This window comes from Salvelinus namaycush, chromosome 5 (assembly GCF_016432855.1).
Source record: "Salvelinus namaycush isolate Seneca chromosome 5, SaNama_1.0, whole genome shotgun sequence".
In the NCBI taxonomy this organism is placed as follows: Eukaryota; Metazoa; Chordata; class Actinopteri; order Salmoniformes; family Salmonidae; genus Salvelinus; species Salvelinus namaycush.
The window spans coordinates 53,266,943-53,289,724 of NC_052311.1; the positions used below are offsets into that span (position 1 = coordinate 53,266,943).

At 41.9% G+C, this 22,782-nt stretch overlaps 1 protein-coding gene across 1 annotated transcript in view; it reads right to left on the bottom strand.

Annotated features, from left to right (window-relative positions):
- The window catches only part of LOC120048485 (ubiquitin carboxyl-terminal hydrolase MINDY-3-like), a 51,711-nt gene that overhangs the window by 26,692 nt on the left and 2,237 nt on the right, over positions 1-22,782 (bottom strand). Inside the window, exons 4-10 of the mRNA XM_038994489.1 lie at positions 21,449-21,625; positions 21,167-21,218; positions 20,460-20,574; positions 20,293-20,366; positions 20,098-20,177; positions 19,523-19,593; positions 18,917-18,997 (exon numbers count right to left, since the gene is read on the bottom strand). Coding sequence (XP_038850417.1) covers positions 18,917-18,997; positions 19,523-19,593; positions 20,098-20,177; positions 20,293-20,366; positions 20,460-20,574; positions 21,167-21,218; positions 21,449-21,625 — 650 coding nt within the window. The remainder of the gene's footprint in view (positions 1-18,916; positions 18,998-19,522; positions 19,594-20,097; positions 20,178-20,292; positions 20,367-20,459; positions 20,575-21,166; positions 21,219-21,448; positions 21,626-22,782) is intronic.

Consider the following 22,782-nt stretch of genomic DNA (forward strand, 5'->3'; position numbering starts at 1 on the left):
TGCAGAAATGAAAGTTAAAAATCCCCTTGTTACAACAGAGATTTTGTAGTACTGTGACATCCAAGATTGGATAATGAAACAATATTTCTGTAATTCAAACACTTGGAATGGTCCATGTGTATTTAAAGAACAATCCTGTTGAATTCATTACAATTTTGTGATGTCATTAAAGACGGTTTAACCAAATAACGATAACACTAGAAATGTAAATCTGATAACTGGGACGTATACATCTAAATGTTGTGGAACTTATATGATTAAATATTAAACTATTTGTGAGAAGATGAAATGTGAGTTTAGCCTTCTAAATTAGAGAATTGTTTTTCATGTAAAGTTTTACCCAGTCAGTAACCACGCCCACGTGATCACAGACCTTGTGGCAACGTGACTGACAACGCCCTCCAAGGTGAGTGCTTAATAGGACTCGCTGAAGAATTTACGTATTAGACCAGAAAAACATGGAGCGTGGCTGCACGTTGAAATGGTAGGAATTTAAATCTCTAGAGACCAGTACATTTCCGGGTTGCTACAAGTGTGTAAAATGGTTCTAGCTCTACATTAGACCAGCGTGACCGACAGCGTGAGCTGAAAGGTACGAAATGGTTTGAAAATCTCTCTCTAAGAAGAAGAAGAAGACTACACAATAACATTCAGTCTGCAGCTGTTTAAGTACTTTGGTCTAGTAAACTCGACCGAGAACCACCGGGTGGTACTTTGAAAGATCCATTTTAACGAACACTTTCTCTGGAAGATTCGGTCTAACAGACACTCGAGACAGAGAAGCTAGCTACAAAGGACATGGTGACCTCTGGTGGCGAACCAGAAGACTTACACAACCAGAGACTGTCGAATTACTCCTCGTAGATGGATCAAGTATTTTCAACAGAGAGACAGCAAAGACATACACATGTAAATATGTACATTTCAATTCTTTCGAATGAGTGGCCGTTCATGTGCAAAGTATTTGCATTTTCATGAGCTGTATGTACAATCGTGGAATTCCTTTGTTTTTCCCTTTCCCTCTTTTGAATCCGACATTTTGTGTAACAAGCCGTCATATGGGTTTAGTCCACCAGGGACCTTTCATTGCATTGTGTTAGTAAACAATAACTATATCGTGTGTGTGTATGTATTTCTGTATGATTATTTAGTTCGAAAATAAATAATTAAGCCAACTTGCATACCACTGATTCATTTATGCTAGGGTTCGTGCAGATATCCAAGAATTTTGCGACATTCAGAATGAGACTGATAAGGTAAATAATAATTAATGAATTGACTGACTGATGTAAGAGATATTTATATCTTTAGAGTTTAGTCGGGAGATAGCTACACGTTGGTCCCGTGTAGCTCAGTTGGTAGAGCATGGCGCTTGCAACGCCAGGGTTGTGGGTTCGATTCCCACGGGGGGCCAGTACAAAAAAGTATGAATGTATGTACTTGTAAGTCGCTCTGGATAAGAGCGTCTGCTAAATGACTTAAATGTAAATGTAAATAGTAACTCATTAACTTTCCCGTGGTGCCCCAGATTACTACTTAATTGTTATGATTAATCGCGTAATAATTGAACGTGATATGTAATTATTTTATAGATTAACAGTCAAACACATTAATGATAGTCACGACATAGCAAAGTGACTGAATAGATATTTCTGTTCCTAAAAAAACCTTTTTGCTTTGTCATTATGGGGTATTCTGTTTAGAATGCAGAGGATTTTTTCCACATTTTGTTACGTTACAGCCTTATTCTAAAATTGATTTATTTTTATTTTTATCAAGGGGTCTGAATACTTCGATGGCACCGTACAGTATAACCCAGCTATAGAGACGGGGTTAACTCATGTACTCTCCTCTAGCAGTGAGGGTTAAGACTTATAACTGTAGGTAATAACACAGCGCTGGAACCTATATGAGAGATGCAGGAGAGAGACACACACACACACACCAGGAAATATTCCCAGTCAGTATTCACGTAATAATATGGAATGCCCCTCAACCACAAATTGCAGAAAAAACATTTTTCATTCAACCACATTGTAAGCTGCAACTTCGTCATAGTTTTTTTGTTCTACAGAAATAACAAAACATGCCGAAAAGCTGCTGTGTTGTTCAAAGTACATGTAGCCAGGTCAAAAATCACAACCTATGGTTCGCAATGCTCCCATGTAGGGAAATAGATCTTGCGAGAAGAGCCCTGTGTCTTCAGGCTATCCGGTGTGGGAGAGTGGGAAATGTGGGACGTGTTGTCCAATTAGTCTACACATAGCTATGTGTGTGGAAGACATTTCATCACAGGTAAGACATTTAACTTGTTTAGTATAGTCTGTTTTGTAACTCCACTCACTACTTGCAGCTGTATAGTCTGTGTTGTTGGTCTTAGCTAGCTTAATGTTAAAGTTATCTAGCACTCACTCACGTGGCTGCTTGCATCATCTTGAAAAGGGGCGAGGGAAGCACTACAATATTACCTTTTTATAAGTAGGGAGAATGCTAGGGAGCAGGCAATGTTGAAAAGTAAACTTTAGACATGTTGTACATTTCTTAAAATGTAGTTTTGTAAACGACTAAAACAGACCAAAAAAATAGTGCTTGAAAAATGTCAAGTTTCTGCTGTGAGCCAATGGGGTAATCACCACAGGTTGTTTTCCACACAAGCGGGCAGGGTCGGGACGTTCTATCACCTCCATGTCTCAGTCATAACCAGGTCTTGAGTCTCCTTAAGAGACAGTAAACATACTGTCATTTACAGACAAGGCAACATATCATTACCTGTAGTCTGCACACACGATGAGCTCAGATACAATAAAGCGACACACTAACAAAACGTGTCTATGTACAGGTAACTACCAAAATAAAGAAAACACCAACATAAAGTCTTAATAGGGTGTGGGGCCACCAGAAGTTAATGCACCTTTGCATAGATTCTACAAGTGTCTAACTTTATTGGAGGGATCCGACACCATTCTTCCATGAGATATTCCATAATTTGGGGTTTTGTTGATGGAAAACGCTGTTTCAGGCACCGCTCTAGAATCTCCTATAAGTGTTCAATTGGGTTGAGATCTGGTGACACACACACAGAAACTTTAAACCCCCTATGCTCCTTTGAGACCCCTCTTTCAAAAAGTCACAGATCTCTTCTAGCCATGATAGCCAAAATAATGGGCAACTGTGCATTTTTTAACACCACCCTAAGCATGATGGGATATGAATTGCTTAATTAACTTAATGAACACCCACTTTCAACATATTTTGTATTCCTCATTTACCCAGTTACCTATGTGTGTAGGTGTGTTAAATGCCAGGCCTGCTAGTATGTCTTTGATGTGTGTTTTATTAGAGGCCTGGAGATGCTGCTGAGTTTAGATTACATGTCATGTCACACACTCCACAGGGAAGGGGTGTGTGTATTAGCACCGTCCCCTTCCAGCCTCTTGTTTGCTTGCACTGGACCAGAGGACTGCATTCTCTAAATGAGTACGCACGTGCACCCCCCCCAATGGTACCAAGATGTGTGCGCTATGAAAATCAAGAGGAATGCATTCCAAACTAGCTCAGAACCTAATTCTGTTCCACAAACCCTCAAGTCTGGGTTGTCTACTGGAGCAGATTCTTATTAAATCAGATCCAGCTCCTGAACAGCAACAGAAAACCTCTTAAAATAGAAACACACTAGTCCAGCTCATCTCTATCCATCTGGTTCTCTCCCCTTCCCTCCTACTTTAGTTTGGGTATTTTCTAACCCTCTTTCTATCCCTCACCTTCCCTCCCTCCAGCCTCCCCTTAACCCCTCGCTCTCTCCTGAGATGTAAGTAGTTGTAGATGGGTGTAGCCTTACCCCTCTCGTCAATCCCGCTCTTCAGCTTCCCCTTCCTCTACCCCTCCCTCTTTGTCCCTCTGTTCTGTCCTGACACACACTTTCATCTGCCTCTCCATCCCTGACCATTCTCTTCCTCTGTCACGCTAACAGGAACTCCTAGTCTACAGTGTGTGGTGTTGGTTTAGTGTTTCGCTTTGTTAGGTGGAGAGCCTCTTGAAGCAGAAGACTCAATTACACTCAGACCTTTGTACTGGCTAAGAGAGACTGAGAGGTGTGTGTGCCAGAGAAAGACAGGTGATTAATGGTCTGTCAGGGACAACAAGCTATCTGGAGTCTCTGTCTAGGTGTGTGTGTGTGTGTGTGTGTGTGTGTGTGAACAACAGAACAAGATTACAGAGAACAGGGCTATACAGAACAGCTATAGAGACTGAGACCAGTCACAGACAAGGGGCCAGGCCCTATCACACACAGCCTTTGTCCCTGCTAGAATAGAACAGGTCAGATGCGTCAGAGAATATTAATGACGGTTACTGTACACTTCTTTCACTTGGATCTAGCTTTGTGTGTGTATGCGCACTCACAGGTAAGATACCATAGCTCTTTTCTTTTTCTAAGAGGCTCTGAAAGGGAGACCTGCCTCAGACCTAATGACCCCATCCGCTCTCTCACTCACTGAGACGTTTAGGAAGACGTGTACTTGTGTCTGTATTATACATCAGACACATGCTCTTTGGGGAAAGACAGAGTGTGTGTGTGTGTCAGTAAGAGGCCAGTCTCTTGAGACACTGAGGGCCAGAAGAGCTGCTCTATCTCCCGTTAAATCACTGACCCATAACGGTGCTACTACACACACACACACACCGGTTAAACCATCAGAGTGCGTAAACACACAGTCATACACAGCTCCCGAGAGGGGCTTAAGGATAAGAGGATAGAGGCTTATGAATGGCATCACTCTCAGATGGAAAGGAAGAGAGAAAGGAGGAAACACTACAGAGAAAGAAGACAAAGAGGACATGGTCCCCTAGGGCAGTCAGAAGCCCTTTTTAAGTACATCTTTCCTTCCACACTCCCTTCCATCCTTTCAGGATTAAAATGTCATTATGACTAATGTGACATGACATGATAGGGTTAATGACAGGGCTGCAGTGGAGCAGGTTGAGAGCTTCAAGATTCTTGGTGTCCACATCACCAACAAACTAACATGGTCCAAGCACACCAAGTGAAGAGGGCACGACAAAGCCTATTCCCCCTCAGGAGACTGAAACGATTTGGCATGGGTCCTCAGATCCTCAAAAAGTTCTACAGCTGCACCATCGAGAGCATCCTGACTGGTTGCATCACTGCCTGGTATGGCAACAGCTCGGCCACCGACCACAAGGCACTACAGAGGGTAGTGCGTACAGCCCAGTACATCACTGAGGCAAAGCTTCCTGACATCCAGGACCTCTATACCAGGCAGTGTCAGGAAGGCCCCAAAAACTCCAGCCACCCTAGTCAGACTGTCCTCTCTGCTACCCCACGGCAAGAGGTACAGGAGGGCCAAGTCTAGGTCCAAAAGGCTCCTTAACAGTTTCTACCCTCAAGCCATAAGACTCCTGGACTATTTGCATTGTCCGTCCCCCCCCAACCCCCATTTTTACACTGCTGCTACTGTTTATTATCCAGTCACTTTACCTCTACCTACATATTACCTGGACTAACCTGTGCCCCTGCATATCGACTCTGTACCGGTACCCCCTGAATATAGCCTCGCTACTGTTCTTTTTTTTATTTTTCAATCTTATTTTTAAAAAATTACTTCCTTTAATGAGTAAATACTTAATTTGTTTATTCTTAACTGCATTGTTGGTTAAAGGCTTATAAGTAAGCATTTCACTGTTGTATTCAGCGCATGTGACAAATACAATTTGATTTGACTGATTAACTGTAGAGTAGAATTCGAACGCAGTGGCTGTACAGTAACATGCTATACATGACAGAGCTAAGAGTCTCCGCCTCACATTGGTCAACTTCTATTTTTTTTTTTTTGCAGAACCGGAAAATGGTCCAATTCACACACTCAAGAGAAGATCCCTGGTCATCCCTACGGTCTCTGATCTGGTGGACACACTAAACACAAAAGCTTAATTTGTAAATTATGTCTAAGTGCTGGAGTGTGCCCCTGGCTATCCGTAAATTAAAGAAAAACAAGACAATGGTGCATTCTGGTTTGCTTAATAAGGAATTTGAAAAGATTCATACTTTTACATTTGATACTTGACCCTTGTGTAGTCTTAAACATTCTATATACTCCCCTTGTCCTAAGGGTAAAAAAATGACCCGCCTTCACTAAACCCCTAAAATAAAGCAGCTTAATTGAATTTTAAACCCCAAATCTATTTTGCATGAAGAAACAACCTGTCATTCAAACTTTGTGAATATCTGAGTTTTCCCTCTTCACAATACAGAAAGACTGCATTTAAAATCAGTGAACACCACTCCTTTTTATTACAACACACCTGTCATAATTGTTTTCTTTACTAAAGTAGGTTTATTTTTAGTAAAGGTACTGCATAGGTGTAAAAAAAAAAATTGAGCAAGAGAAAGCAGCAGAAATGTGCAGAATGTCGTTTTGAATGCATTTTATTGAAGGGAAACACTAACAGTCTTGAACTTTTTTGGCAACATAGTGATATATTCTTATAGTGTACAATGAGGAATTCAACTACAAAATACTAGCCTTCTCCCATTTTTTTTAACCATTGCCCACATCCACAAGGTGTATAAACAATAAATAAAAAATAAAATACAAAACAAAAAATGTGAAGAACATAAAATCAATCAACTCTAAATTAGCACATGTAGGACAGTATGCAAGTGTGTGTGCATGGACTTTGCAGATGTATCTCACACATGTGCAGCACATAGTATTTGTTTTACAGTCCTTCTTTGGGGGGCAGAATTGGCATCTCCTCCTCTTGCCTGCCCCAGCCTCAGGTAGATCAGGTCAAGATTCAGCCCCCTGAACAGCTTTCACAAGCGTTGCAGAGGCTGCTGTGTGGGGGAGGCACTCCCTTCTTTGAATGTGTGGGGTTACAAGTGCCTTTCCCAGCTGCTCCAGAACACCCTCTTGTTCCGCTTATCAGGCATCCAGGTAGGGTTGATCTTGTTCCATATTACGAAGGCATTGTATGAGGGCACATCAATGATGTTATGGTAGATGACCAGGGGCCAGCGGGCAGTCATCCTCCTGCAGCTGTAAGTACTATCACCTTGTCCAGGTTGTTCACGCCTCCTTTGTTGTGGTTGTAGTCCAAGATGATGGCTGGCTTCCTGTCCTCATGATCGCTGATCTAAGCCATTTTGTGCAGTGTGCTCAGGAGGACCACATTCTTGTTCCTCTTTGGGAGGTAAGAAACTAGAGTGGTGGTGAAGGCAAACTTTTATGAGAAGGCCTCTCTCCCCCTTGTTGCGAGGAGTGCAGGGGGGTGCTCAGACGTGTTATTTTAACTGTGCCAACCATGGTGATCTTCCTCTTCAGGAGCTGCTGGATGAGTTCAATCAGTAACACACTTAATCTCAATTTATCATTGTGTGCGTCTTTGTGGTTTGTAAATGACCTTATAGCTGCCGGGTCAGAAATTACCATAATATAATCTTTGTACCCTGGTGGTGTACAGCTTTCATGGAAATATGAACAAAGGCGATGTTGTTTCACTTTTTCTAATGTTGGTGTCACTCTAGGAAAAGGAAAACAAACATAATTTAGGGGGTTCTCTGCTGTTTTTGATTTTTGACCCTTAAGACAACACAAGGGTTAAGTATCTTTTGGCAATTACAGTTACTTTTTGACAGTTAAGTATATTTAAAACCAAATACTTTCAGACTTTTACTCATTAAGTATTTTACTGGGTGACTCACTTTTACTTGAGTCATATTCTATTGAGGCAGCTTTACTTTTACTCAAGTATGACAATTGGGTACTTTTTCCAACACTGCATAAAACGCATATCATAGTGTCAAGGTTTATTTATGATCACTATGTTTGTACAAGATGACTTGGCGTTATACCCTGGGTTGTCCTCAACAGATTGAGCCTGTTTGTTGTGAAGAGAATTTGCTGTGCACCACGCATCTGAATGCACACATGACTCAATTCTGAGAACCAAAATTACGATCTGCTTCTCTGAATTGCCTTGTGAAAGCCTAACACAAATACCTTATTTTATAATTTAGCTTGTCATGTTGGCAATCGAAGTTTTCAAATTATGTTCACCTGACCCAGATCGCGATTTATAATGGACAATTACAATCAGTAACTGGGTCAAAACAACTACAAGTGTGCTTGCTCTAGTTCTTCAACGGCACAGCAATGAGAGATTAAAATAAATAAAAAACACAAAAAAAAGACTTCGAGTCATAATGTGCATTGAAACTACTTATCAACTGTGCACACTTTGGAGAGGTATGGATGTTGTCTCAAAGTTTTCAAATACACAAAATATTCTCTCCACAATCTCTCCTCCCCTGCCTTTCTTCCTTCTCCTCCCTCTGTAGTCTCATCCCCCTCTCCTCTCCCTCCTTCTCTGTGGTGACAGAAGGCCTCAGATCCCATTACAGGCCATTCTAGAGAGCCTGTAATGGGATGAAGAGAGGTGGATGGGGGGGTGAGAAAGGTAAAAAGAGGGAGGGTGGTGGAAAGGGGAAGCTTTTGTCCCATTAGATCAGATAAAAACACTAATGCTATGAGGCAGTCACACACTAATGGTCTAAAAGCCACACTAACAATGACGGGACATCACACACACTAGATAGGGACACAGGGGAATCATAGAACAGGCATCACAAGATGCATGGTTTGAGGTCAGCTCCAGAGCTCTCTCAACACTAACACACTGAACGCTGTCGTCGTCATCGTCACACACACACACTGACATTAACTAGTTACAACTGTAATGACACGATATGCATGTGTATGTGGGGGAAAAAGGGAGAACGTGTGTCTGACGGGGCAGACAGCTCCTCTCCCTAATCAGCGTAGTGTCAGCTGCATGAGCTCAGTGTGTGTTGAGGATGGAGGAGAACCCAAACCGGATGCCATATCCTACATATCTTTGCTTACCATAATAATATGCATAACCTGCTTGATTGCTTACACAAAAGTTAAAATGGTTTGAAGTACAAGGGGTAAAAAATATATTTTTGGTTTAAAATTGTACCTCCTTTTTCGTGATATTCAAATTGGTAGTTACGATCTTGTCTCATCGCTGCAACTCCCCAACGGGCTCGGGGGAGGCGAAGCTCGAATCATGCGTCCTCTGAAACAAGTCACGCTGCGTCTTAACACCTGCTTGCTTAACCCGGAAGCCAGCCGCACAAATGTGTCGGAGGAAACACCGTTCAACTGACGACTGAAGTCAGCTTGCAGGCGCCCGGCCCACATCAAGGAGTCGCTAGAACGCGATGAGCCATATGGGACTCCCGGTCACGGTACAAGTGTTTTTATATAACCCTGTGACCCAGATCACACAGGACACAGAATTCTCAGAGGCCTCAACATGTGACAATCCAAACTTGAAATAGCTCTAGCTCCTCAATATCACTCTCTGTACCAAAAATCAGCAGATACCTCCCCGTTCAATTGAAAGTTGAATGAGATTCATATCACCCAACGTCTGTGATGATGCATGTATACGTAATTCAGAAAGACTATATACTGTAGCCTTGAGACAGAAGAATAAATTGGCCTTTTGTGCCATTTGTTTCTTAGCCTTTAGGGGTTTTTAGCCACTGGTTTTGACATACTGTAGATGTAAATGCCATGCTATTAATTTTGTACTATGCTCTTGCATCTAAGTAACTTGCCCTCACATCTTGCATATTGAATGTAAATTCATATGCTCAAACGTGTTACTTCGACCACACCATGAGTCTCCTCTCTACCCAGCCAAGTGAACAATCATAAATGAGGGGTCCACAGAGTGTCCACGGTCTCCAGCGGGACAAACGGATCCAGATGGGAACTCTGGGATCACATTCCCAAAAGGAAAACAACCACCTGAGGGCACACACACACATCTATGACCATTAATGCTAATCAGGATCAGGTTCCCCCTCTCTCAGGAATGTGTGTGTGTGTGCTATGTCACCAGTGCCTTGGGAGCCATGGTGGTTATTGGAAGTCATCACAGTGAAATCATGAGGACCATGACTCTGGGTCATCTAGTTTGCCTCGACATGTGTTCCAGTCCCCTAGCAGGCAGACACTACCCAGTACCCTGCTTTTCCCCAGGGGACATGGAACAACTGCTCTAATCTAAAATGATAGTTTCCAACAATCAAGATGTTTCCATAAGCGGAGTCGAAGCACAATACACAACATCTTCACAGATATGGGACTTGGACTCATCTCAATAAGACCCCTTTAAAAAGGCCTGGAAACTGCTGACAAACTTCTGCTTTTGGAGTTAACGATCACTTTATACAATAATTGTATTATCCATTTCCTCGAAAATCCATTGGGTGTGGTGTTATGAGATAAACGCTAGCTGTAACATTCTGTTTTCCTCTGATGCCATATCCTGTACCAGAGAGAATCAATTCCCTCCGGCCTTAAGCTGATTGCTGGCTTTGATACGCAGGTATAGCAGTATACAGTTACACACACAATCCACAGCCAACAGAATCCAGTGCCTGTATGTAGAAGGATCTTTCAGTTTATTCTTGGAAGAATTGTTTACTAAAATAGTGTTCCAAATTGTTAAAGTAATTTTACTTCAAGATAGAATGTGCAGTAGGGGGGGGGGGGGGGGGGGACAGTGCCACCACACCACCATTGTTATAGGTCGTTATCAATAAAACGTCACAATACGTTGCAGAACGTTCGATTTGCCTGCTAGAGGGCAAGGAGACCCAACTCCACTTAAACCATTGACAACTATGTGCCGTTTTCAAGGGATTGTTAAATAAAATGTTAATTATTTGGCTGTAACAATCACCTCTTGAAGAACAGTCAGAACTCCACATTTCTGATTTAAAAAAATAATTGCTCACATTTAGCTCAGCTCTTTTATCAGTTATATAGCAAGTAACTGCATGCTTTTCATGGTCAGTAAACATGATTATGTCATACATGAGGGTAGCCTCGATCTCTCAATATTGGCCACCATTAATTTGATATTTGAGTGATAATAAAAGTGAACTATACCTGACTATACCTGAGTATTTTAAGTTTAAGATAATTGTCCCATCCTTTGTGGGCTCTACCTGTCAAGCAGCAGAAGGAAGCATTTGCCAATGTACTGTTGGCTGATATTTTCTACTCTGCAAGCTACCAGTAGAAACTTTGTACAGTTGGCTAAACATAGTGGTAAGTAGACCTAATGTACTTTTTATCCAACCAACGTAGCCCTACTTAGTGAAGTTAGCTAACATCCCCTTTTCAACTTTGTTTAAACATTTTTTATGGCTGGGATCCCGTTAACGGGATCGATATGACAACAGCCAGTGAAAGTGCAAGGCGCCAAATTCAAAACAGAAATCTCAAAATTAAAATTCCTCAGACATACAAGTATTTTACACCATTTTAAAGATAAACTTGTTGTTATTCCCACCACAGTGTCCGATTTCAAAAAGGCTTTACGACGAAAGCACAACATATCATTATGTTAGGTCAGCACCTATTCACAGAAAAACACAGCCATTTTTCCAGCCAAAGAAAGGAGTCACAAAAAGCAGAAATAGAGAAAATTAATCACTAACCTTTGATGATCTTCATCAGATGACACTCATAGTACTTTGTTACACAATACATGTATGCTTTGTTCGATAAAGTTCATATTTATATCCAAAAATCTCAGCGCGTTATGTTCAGTAATGTTTTGCCTCCAAAACATCCGGTGATTTTGCAGAGAGCCACATCAATTTACAGAAATACTCATAATAAACATTGATAAAAGATACAAGTATTATACATCGAACTTTAGATAAACCTCTCCTTAATGCAACCGCTGTGTCAGATTTAAAAAAAAACTTTACGGAAAAAGCACACCATGCTATAATCTGAGTACAGCGCTCAGAGCCCAAACAAGCCATAAAGATATCCGCCATGTTGTAGAGTCAACAGATGTCAGAAGAGCATTATAAATACTCACTTACCTTTGATGATCTTCATCAGAATGCACTCCCAGGAATCCCAGTTCCACAATAAATTTGATTTGTTCCATAAAGTCCATCATTTATGTCCAAATACCTCCTTTTTGTTTGCGCGTTCAGTACACAATCCAAACTCACGACACGCGGGCAATTCCATGCAAAAGTTCAGACGAAAAGTCATATTACAGTTCGTAGAAACATGTCAAACGAAGTATAGAATCAATCTTTAGGATGTTTTTAACATAAATCTTCAATAATGTTCCAACCGGAGAATTCCTTTGTCTGTAGAAATACGATGGAACGCAGGTCTAACTATCACGTGAACGTGTGTGGTCAGCTCATGGCACTCTGCAAGATCCCTGACTCAAAGAGCCCTCATTCCCCCTCCTTCACAGTAGAAGCATCAAACAAGGTTCTAAAGTCTGTTGACATCTAGTGGAAGCCTTAGGAAGTGCAATATGACCAATATCCCACTGTATATTCGATAGGCGATGAGTTGAAAAACTTCAAACCTCAGATTTCCCACTTCCTGGTTGGATTTTTTTCTCAGGTTTTTGCCTGCCAAATGAGTTCTGTTATACTCACAGACATCATTCAAACAGTTTTAGAAACTTCATAGTGTTTTCTATCCAAATCTACTAATAATATGCATATATTAGCAACTGGGCCTTAGTAGCAGGCAGTTACTCTGGGCTAGAGGTCGACCGAGTATGATTTTGCAACGCCGATACCGATTATTGGAGGACCAAAAAAAGCCGATACCGATTAAATCGGACGATTTATTTTTATTTTTTATTTGTAATAATGACAATTACAACAATACTGAATGAACTTATTTTAACTTAATATAATACATCAATAAAATCAATTCAGCCTCATGTAAATTATGAAACATGTTCAATTTGGTTTAAATAATGCAAAAACAAAGTGTTGGAGAAGAAAGTAAAAATGCAATATGTGCCATGTAAGAAAGCTAACGTTTCAGTTCCTTGCTCAGAACATGAGAACATATGAAAGCTGGTGGTTCCTTTGAACATGAGTCTTCAATATTCCCAGGTAAGACGTTTTAGGTTGTAGTTATAGGAATTATAGGACTATTTCCCTCTATACCATTTGTATTTCATTAACCTTTGACTATTGGATGTTCTTATAGGCACTTTAGTATTGCAAGTGTAACAGTATAGCTTCCATCCCTCTCCTCGCTCCTCCCTGGGCTCGAACCAGCAACACAACGACAACAGCCACCATCGAAGCAGCGTTACCCATGCAGAGCAATGGGAACAACTACTAGAAGGCTCAGAGCGAGTGACGTTTGAAACGCTATTAGCGAGCGCTAACTAGCTAGCCATTTCACTTCGGTTACACCAGCCTCATCTCGGGAGTTGATAGGCTTGAAGTCATAAACAGCGCAATGCTTGACGCACAACGAAGAGCTGCCGGCAAAACGCACGAAAGTGCTGTTTGAATGAATGTTTACGCGCCTGCTTCTGCCTACCACCGCTCAGTCAGATACTTGTATGCTTGTATGCTCAGTCAGATTATATGCAACGCAGGACACGCTAGATAATATCTAGTAATATCATCAACCATGTGTAGTTAACTAGTGGTTTTGATTGATTGTTTTTTATAAGATAAGTTTAATGCTAGCTAGCAACTTACCTTGGCTTACTGCATTCGCATAACAGGTAGTCTCCTTGTGGAGTGCAACGAGAGAGAGGCAGGTCGTTATTGTGTTGGACTAGTTAACTGTAAGGTTGCAAGATTGGATCCCCCGAGCTGACACGGTGAAAATCTGTCATTCTGCCCCTGAACAAGGCAGTTAACCCACCGTTCCTAGGCCGTCATTGAAAATAAGAATGTGTTCTTAACTGACTTGCCTAGTTAAATAAAAGGTAAAAAATATATATATATATTTTTTTAATTGGTAAATCGGCGCCCAAAAATACCGATTTCCGATTGTTATGAAAACTTGAAATCGTCCCTAATTAAAATCGGCCATTCCGATTAATCGGTCGACCTCTACTCTGGGCACCTTATTCATCCAAGCTACTCAATACTGCCCCCAGCCATAAGAAGTTAAGTGTTCGAAAGTTAGAGGAATAAATATCATACCCCCCCAAAAATGCTAACCTCCCATTACTTATTGTAATGGGGAGAGGTTAGCATGTCTTGGGGGGGGATGATATTTGTGCGTCTAACTTTTTCACGATTCATTCAGGACTATCTGTAAATATGGTAGCATGTTTAGAAACATACAATAAATGATTTACCATTCATTTCTATTAGGCACAAAATTATCTGAAACCACCAAAAGAAAAAGCAAAAGCATTCAACAAGTGTGTAGAGTCACAAGTTTGATGTAAACATTGCGTGCTAGGAATATGGGACCAAATACTAAACTTTTGACTACTTAAATACACATACAGTACCAGTCAAAAGTTTGAACACCTACTCATTCCATGGTTTTTCTTTATTTTCTACATTGTAGAATAATAGTGAAGACATCAAAACTATGAAATAACACATATGGAATCATGTAGTAACCAAAAAAAGTGTGAAATCAAAATATATTTTATATGAGATTCTTTAAAGTAGCCACCTTTGCCTTGATGACAACTCGGGGAGCTCCTGACGAGTGGCGCAGCGGTCTAAGGCACTGCATCTCCGTGTTAGAGGCGTCACTACAGACCCTGGTTCGATTCCAGGCTGTATCCCAACCACAATTGGCCCAATGTCATCCGGGTTAGGGTTTGGTCGAGGTAGGCCGTCATTGTAAATAAGATTTTGTTCATAACTGACTTGCCTAGTTAAATAAAAGGTTAAATAAACAGGTGTGCCTTATTAAAAGTTAATTTGTGGAATTTCTTTCCTTCTTAATGCGTTTGAGCCAATCAGTTGTGTTGTGACATGGTAAGGTTGGTAGCCCTATTTGGTAAAAGACCAAGTCCATATTATGACAAGAACAGCTCAAATAAGCAAAAGAAACGACAGTCCATCATTACTTTAAGACATGAAGGTCAGTCTCAAAAACCATCAAGCACCGATGAAGAAACTGGCTCATGACGACCACCACTGGAAAGGAAGACCCAGAGTAACCTCTGCTGCAGAGGATAAGTTCATTACCAGTTACCAGTCTCATAAATTCCAGCCCAAATAAACACTTCAGAGTTCAAGTAACAGACACATCTCAATCAACTGTTCAGAGGAGACTGCGTGAATCAGGCCTTCACGGTCACATCGCTGCAAAGAAACCACTACTAAAGGACACCAATAAGAAGAGACTTGCTTGGGCCAAGAAACACAAGCAATAGACATTAGACCGGTGGAAATCTGTCCTTTGGTCTGATGAGTCCAAATGTGAGATTTTTGGTTCCAACTGCCTTGTCTTTGTGAGACACAGAGTAGGTGAACGGATGATCTCTGCATGTGTAGTTCCCACCGTGAAGCATGGAGGAGTGATGGTGCTTTGCTCGTGACACTGTCTGATTTATTTAGAAATAAAGCGATACGCCATCCCATCTGGTGTGCGCTTAGTGGGACCATCATTTGTTTTTCAACAGGAAAATGACCCAACACACCTCCAGGCTGTGTAAGGGCTATTTGACCAAGATGGAGTGGTGAGGTGCTGCATCAGATGACCTGGCCCCCACAATCACCCAACCTGAACCCAATTGAGTTTGTTTGGGATGAGTTGGACTGCAGAGTGAAGGAAAAGCAGCCAACAAGTGCTCAGCATATGTGGTAACTCCTTCAAGACTGTTGGAAAAGCATTCCAGGTGAAGCCGGTTGAGAGAACACCGAGTGTGCAAAGCTGTCAAGGCAAAGGGTGACTACTTTGAAGAATCTCAAATATATTTTGAATTATTTAACACTTTTTTGGTTACTACATGATTCCATGTGTTATTTCATAGTTTTGATGACTTCACTATTATTCTACAATGCAGAAAATAGTAAAAAAATAAAGAAAAACCCAAACTTTTGACTGGTACTGTAAGTGAATGTGCCAATACTTTTGGTCCCCTAAAATGGTGGGGTGGGGGGGACCACGTACAAAAAGTGCTCTAATTTCTGAACAGTTCACCCGAAAATACTCTCAAATGTAAGCGGACAGTCTGCACTTAACTTCAGTCGTATCATTTCAAATCCAAAGTGTTGGAATAAAAAGAGCCAAAACAAAAAAACGTGTCACTGTCCCAATACTTTGAGCTCACTGTATATGGCTAGTTAACAAGCTAACTTTCAGGGGATAAACTAGATGGCTATATCCAAATATTGTTTAATTTGCTTGCCATCTATTAGTGTTGATTACAGTAGTGTGACTGACGACTTTACCAGGACGAGGACATGCCAATGTCAAGCTCTTTCCAAAAGCCTAAATCTCTGATGAAGCTTAGCTAGCCAGCTACATGCCAAATGGAAAGGCTACCCTGAAGTACATGATTAATTGATGTTTACTGAAAGCATGCAGTAAAACTATCAGAGCTAAATGTGGAGTAATCTGAACTCTGTAGTTCTGACTATGCTCTTCAAGGTGATGATATTAAAACCACATAGTTATAACATTCATTTAAACAACCCCTCGAAAACGTCAAGTAGTTGTCAATGGTTTTAGCGGAGCTTGGGCTCTCCTTGCCCGCCAGCAGTCAAATCAAATGCTCAGCACCGTCTGACGTTTTATTTAACCTATTGTTTTTGTTGCCACGCAGCATGGTAAAAAAAAAGCATTACATATTGTTGGTTGCGACCTGTCATTCAGAGCAAAACTTGCCTGTTTTGCATGTTATTTTGGCATTAATACGCGTCACAGTTTGCCAACAATGTTAAAATATATATATTGTGTCCCCATGAGTGTTCTGTCACTCATGGGGACACTACGCACCGCCAAGTCTAAGGGTAGAGCTAAAACATTCTAGCCCCTTGGGGGCTGCCATAGAGTTACAGTACATTAGAAGTGCCAATCGAAGAACGCTCAAGGACATTGGCCACATAAAATGAAGACAAATCAGGTTATATCTACAGTAGCTTGGATTGATCATGCCAAAATCATACTTTCACAATCTTATCTAGCAGTCATCATCATGAATCAAGTCGACAATCTACTGGGGAATCATTTTTAATCCTTGTCATATGAAGAAAATTTATGAAGAGAAATTATGGATAAAAACGTATCGGTACTCATCGGCCATAAACATTACACAAGTTGGAAATCGCAAATTCAACAAGTGGTTTGGAAGGAATCAATGACAGTGGCTAACTGCAAGCATTGCAAAGAAAGCACTAGCCTGCTATTCAATGGAATTGCTGTGTGGTCCCAAATCTGGGATTAAGAGGCTATTTTCCAAATTTAAAATGATAAACATTCAACATCGGCCATGCTGTCAATGAAGCATGATTTGTGCCACGCTCAAAACTGTTAACTCGGAACTATAAAAACTTGACTTCCGTGAGTTCAAGACAACTGGGAAGTCGGGAATAAACAAACTCCGACTGGGAAAATACGCTTTGAACGGTCATCCAACTCGGAATTGTAAATACGGCCTCTTTCTAGAGCTACGACCTGAAGATCAATGACGTCAGATCATTGGTCACCGTCACAAACGGTGCCCAGAGTTCCCAGTTGTTTTGAAAGCACCATAAATCCAAACAACACCAGACTTTGATGACATAAAAACTTCCTGTTCAAGTGAGCACAGCAAGGTGAGTCCAAACATGTATTGTATGTTGCTGCATAAATGTAATATGCCAGGGAAATATTTATACTGTAGCTAAGAAAGTAATACTAAGTGTATGTTGTGTGTAAGACATTAGTAGCCCATGTGCATCACCCTAATAATTTGGTCTATTTACCCATCTTAATTTCACCTACTGTTCTGACTTGGTGGTTCACATGTAGCCTATAACCTGTTTTTGAGAAATGTATTCATTCATCGAATATTCTAAGAGCTTTCATTGTGTGCTTATATGACACCTTTATTTAACATACGGTTCTGACTTGGTGTACAGGGAGAACACTAAGAATGGCCCATGTTCTGAATTCTGTCGCTGTAGATTTCAAAAGTGCTAAATAAATAGTTATATTGACTACGTCTGTCCGAGCTCGCTCATTAATGTCTTAATCGAAATTACTGATTGTCTCTTATACGCTTGTCGTCCCCTTATGCCATAGTTTATATGCCTTGTAAATGAAGTTGAATGAACTGTTTTGCTGCCAGACAAGGCTCCACTGATAGCCAGTTGTATCAGTGGTAAGATGTTGGGACAGCTTTATGTAGGCACTAACAGTTTGTGGGCACCGTTTGTGCAATTACGGTAATGTATTTGTTTAGTGTAGTGGCTTTGATGGCATGCATCCCACTTGTTTCTGCCCCACCAAGATTTACATGCTAAAAATCACCACTGCATATTGTGCACTGCTGTCGCGCGTGCACTGATGACTGGGGGGGGGGGGGGGGGGGGGGGAGAGAAAGTGTTTTTGTTGTTGTAATATTACAAACAGACAGGGAAGTTTCACCATTAAGGAGTCCAGCTTTAAGAGTCCATTTGTAACAATTAATAAATGTTGTGAACATGCTGTCATTTCTCAATCCCCACATCAGCTGTGTTACAGAAACACTGCTTCGCCCAAAACACTGGTGTGTGTGTGTGTGTGTGTTTTGTGCTGCTTGGCATGTCAGATATTTTACATGCTGATTTTCCCAGTTGCAGCTGATCACAAGGTTTCAAGACAACGCCAAAAAACAACAGCAACTAGCCATATAAGACCATACTACTGCCGTCCTATCTTTTCTAATACCTCCTCTCACTTCCCGTCTCTCTCTCTCTCTGTGTGAACTGTGCAGTATTAAATCTGTTAAAGCACACATTCCTATTTCTGCTTTTTCTGACCTGCTGCTGGAAGAGAGACTGGCTTATATTACACACAGACACACAGGGCCCAGGTTAAGTGTGTGTGATTCTTACCTTGGCGAAGAACACTGAGAGATGAGTCTCACTGCCAAGGATCCATATAGGGAACTTAGGAGACTTCAGGAATGCACCCACCTGAAACACGCATACATACCAAAACTAGAGCAAAGCAGTTCTGATTGATATTCCAGACTGACTTAACTGTCTGATCCCAGACCAGGTTAGTTTTACAGAATAAAGGCTTTCTGATGCCATTTCAACTAACAGAAGGAATGATCAGGGAATACAATCTGATGTCGTAATAGAATATGTACAGTAAGAGAAGACTGTCATATTGTTGCTAATACAATGGTTGTTCAATGTGCAGGTTTATAGCATGAACATACCAATGTACCCAGGTCTAACTCATCTACCCAGACATACTCAGCTATTCTACTAATCTACTGTAGTTCCTAATCTACTGTAGTCAGTCACAGACAAGAAGTGGCAGTATGTGTGAGAGAGGGAGTGTGTATGACAATGTGTTTATTTATGGTGCTGATTCTCTCACAGAATGTTTGAATCTCTCCCCCCGCAATCATTCGTGACTAGTGAACAAGAACAAACTCACCACTATGGTTTGGACATAACAAGCCTGAAGGAATGTGTGTATTTTCGTACCTTGCAGTAGCGTAGTGACTCCATGAGAGTGAGGAAGCCCACGGATGCCTGGTTGTGGATACCATGGAGCTCTGAGGGAGGGAGGGAAAGAGAGGGAGACGAGAGAAAGAGGCCTAGCTTAGACCAAAAAAACATGAAACAGCTTCTTTCTTAAATGAAACAGCTTCTTTGGTCTCTTTGTGTGTATGTTGACCCAAAGAAAGTGTGACTGATCACTGCCATCTAGTGTTCAGCTGTGGGATCACAGTCACCAGGAAACGACAACATCTTCGAAAACACCTTCACTAAACTGAGCAATAAATAGTCACCTAACGCTCATTGAAGAAAAGAAAAATGAGGCTTATTGCACAACACTTTGCACTAAGATAATGTAATCCGCTGTGTGTGTGTCCCCCGTTTGGTAGAGCATGGCGCTTGCAACGCCAGGGTTGTGGGTTCGATTCCCACAGCGGACCAGTATGAAAATAAAGTATAAAAATGTATGCACTCAATACTGTAAATCGCTCTGGATTAGATCGTCTGCTAAATGACAAAAAAGGTTTTTTTTAAGGTGTCAGCGTGTGTGGAGTACTTACTCATGCCAGAGCACTCCCTGTCTCCATCCCACACATTAGAGACAGCATGACCCGTCACTAACAGGTTAACCAGACTCTGACTGCAGAGAGAAAGAAAAGTAATGGCTTAAGCCTTTTGGAACATTACTTAGCTCAAGTCGTCAAAAGACACGTAGCTGATAAATATTCAATAAAGTGAGGGATCAGGGGTCGTACCTGCCGTGGCCATAGACTGGATCTACGAGAGGCTCTGCAGTATCTTCAATCTCATTCCTGATGTTAACTATCCCCTGTAGAGACAGAAAGAGAAAAGTGGTTACATGCATGCACACAGAGTGCAGAGTAATACGCATACATACAAACACACGCACGCAGAGCCTTACCTTGGTGAGGATGACAGAGTAGAGGAAGAGCAGGACTCCACAGCGCCCTTTCCAGGTTTCGCAGAGAGACACCACCTCCTCTCTAAGCTCTGATAATGACTTCACAATACGCTTCCTGTAGAGATTAGAGGTCAAAGGTCAGGGGCTAGAAGTCACCAAGAGCACCTCTAATGACATTGCACTCATTTAGGGGGGGGATTCAGGTTAATGTAGGTATAATAACCATACAACTACTGAACAGTTACTGAAACATTATTGTATAGCAGTCATTTACTGTCACACTGCTATGACTGTGCAGTAGTTCATGCTGACAGTGCAGTAGTTCATGCTGACAGTGCAGTAGTTCATGCTGACAGTGCAGTAGTTCATGCTGACAGTGCAGTAGTTCATGCTGACAGTGCAGTAGTTCATGCTGACAGTGTTGTATTATTACGCAATGGGCCAGATGGCAATCTGATGCTCCTCTGGCAGAAAATCAAAGATTGTGTGTGTGTCTCCTTAAGAAATTAGTGAGGAGTGTGTGTGCCGAGTCAGCAGGTTGTAAATCATTATCGAGAAACTCCAGTCACACACACAGGCTCAGCCAATCCCAGACAGACGGAGACACACACTAGCGTTCCTGATTTTCCTGCAATGCAGTGGTCCTTTCATCTCCATGGAAGTCATGGCCAATAGAGAGACGAGTCACAGTCAGTAGAGTTACTTACTGGAGGATGCTGTGAAACCGCTCAAAGCCAAGATCCTCATCAGCCAAAGCAGCTACACACAATAGACACACAGAGATGCAAACACACACACGTTCTAGTGAAACAACTTAGGTAACGTTGACAGAACACAACACGTCATTATTCTAGATTAACAGTAACTGCAATACTACTCACTATGTGGTCTACCCACTATCATATGCGATGATTAATACCATCTCACTACAGCAATGCAGTTATTCATATTACATGGGTATTAGTGGATTGATGAGTAGTGGGACTCACTTGGTTGCTGGTCTTGCGGGGTCTGGCTGGTCTCTGGACCCCCTGTGAGGGGTGTATGAGTGGTAGTGTGGGGGCACTGTCCTTTGGCCCAGGTCACCAGGCAGTAGGAGGAAGTAGAGCAGGCCTGTTCCAGGATCTCAGCCAGAGTAGAACACAGGGCCGCTTTCTGCTCCTCCTCTACAAGGAACACATACAATCAGAATAATTCATTGCCAAGGTGCTGTCTGAAGATATAGGCTAGGATTCCATATAAACTCAGGGACGTTTCTTTTTTTGCTTTTTCAGGACCCTGTCTTTTAAAGATAATTCATAAAAATCCAAATCACTTCACAGATCTTCATTGTAAAGAGTTTAAACACTGTTTCCCATGCTTGTTCAATGAACCATAAACAATTAATGAACATGCACCTGTGGAACGGTCATTAAGTCACTAACAGCTTACAGACGGTAGGCAATTAAGGTCACAGTTATGACAACTTAGGACACTAAAGAGGCCTTTCTACTGACTCTGAAAAAAATCACCAAAAGAAAGATGCCCAGGGTCCCTGCTCATCTGCATGAATGTGCCTCAGGCATGCTGCAAGGAGGCATGAGGACTCCAGATGTGGCCAGGGCAATAAATTGAAATGTCCGTACTGTGAGACGCCTAAGACAGTTTGACAGCTGATCATCCTCGCAGTGGCAGTCCACGTGTAACAACGCCTGCACAGGATCGGTACATCCGAACATCACACCTGCAGGACAGGTACAGGATGGCAACAACAACTGCCCAAGTTACACCAGGAATGCACAATCCCTCCATCAGTGTTCAGACTGTCCGCAATAGGCTGAGAATGGCTGGACTGAGGGCTTGTAGGCCTGTTGTAAAGCAAGTCCTCATCGGCAACAACATTGCCTATGGGCACAAACCCACCATCGCTGGACAAGACAGGACTGGCAAAAAGTGCTCTTCACTGACGAGTTGGGGTTCTCTCACCAGGGGTGGTCGGATTTGCGTTTATCGTCGAAGGAATGAGCGTTACACCGAGGCCTGTACTCTGGAGCGGGATAGATTTGGAGGTGGAGGGTCCGTCATGGTCTGGGGCGGTGTGTCACAGCATCATCAGACTGCCTGAAATGACAACAAGCTCAGTCTCAATGCTGTGCGTTACAGGGAAGACATCCTCCTCCCTCATGTGGTACCCTTCCTGCAGGCTCATCCTGACATGACCCTCCAGCATGACAATGCCACCAGCCATACTGCTCGTTCTGTGAGTGACTTCCTGCAAGACAAGAATGTCAGTGTTCTGCCATGGCAAGCGAAAAGCCCGGATCTCAATCCCATTGAGCACATC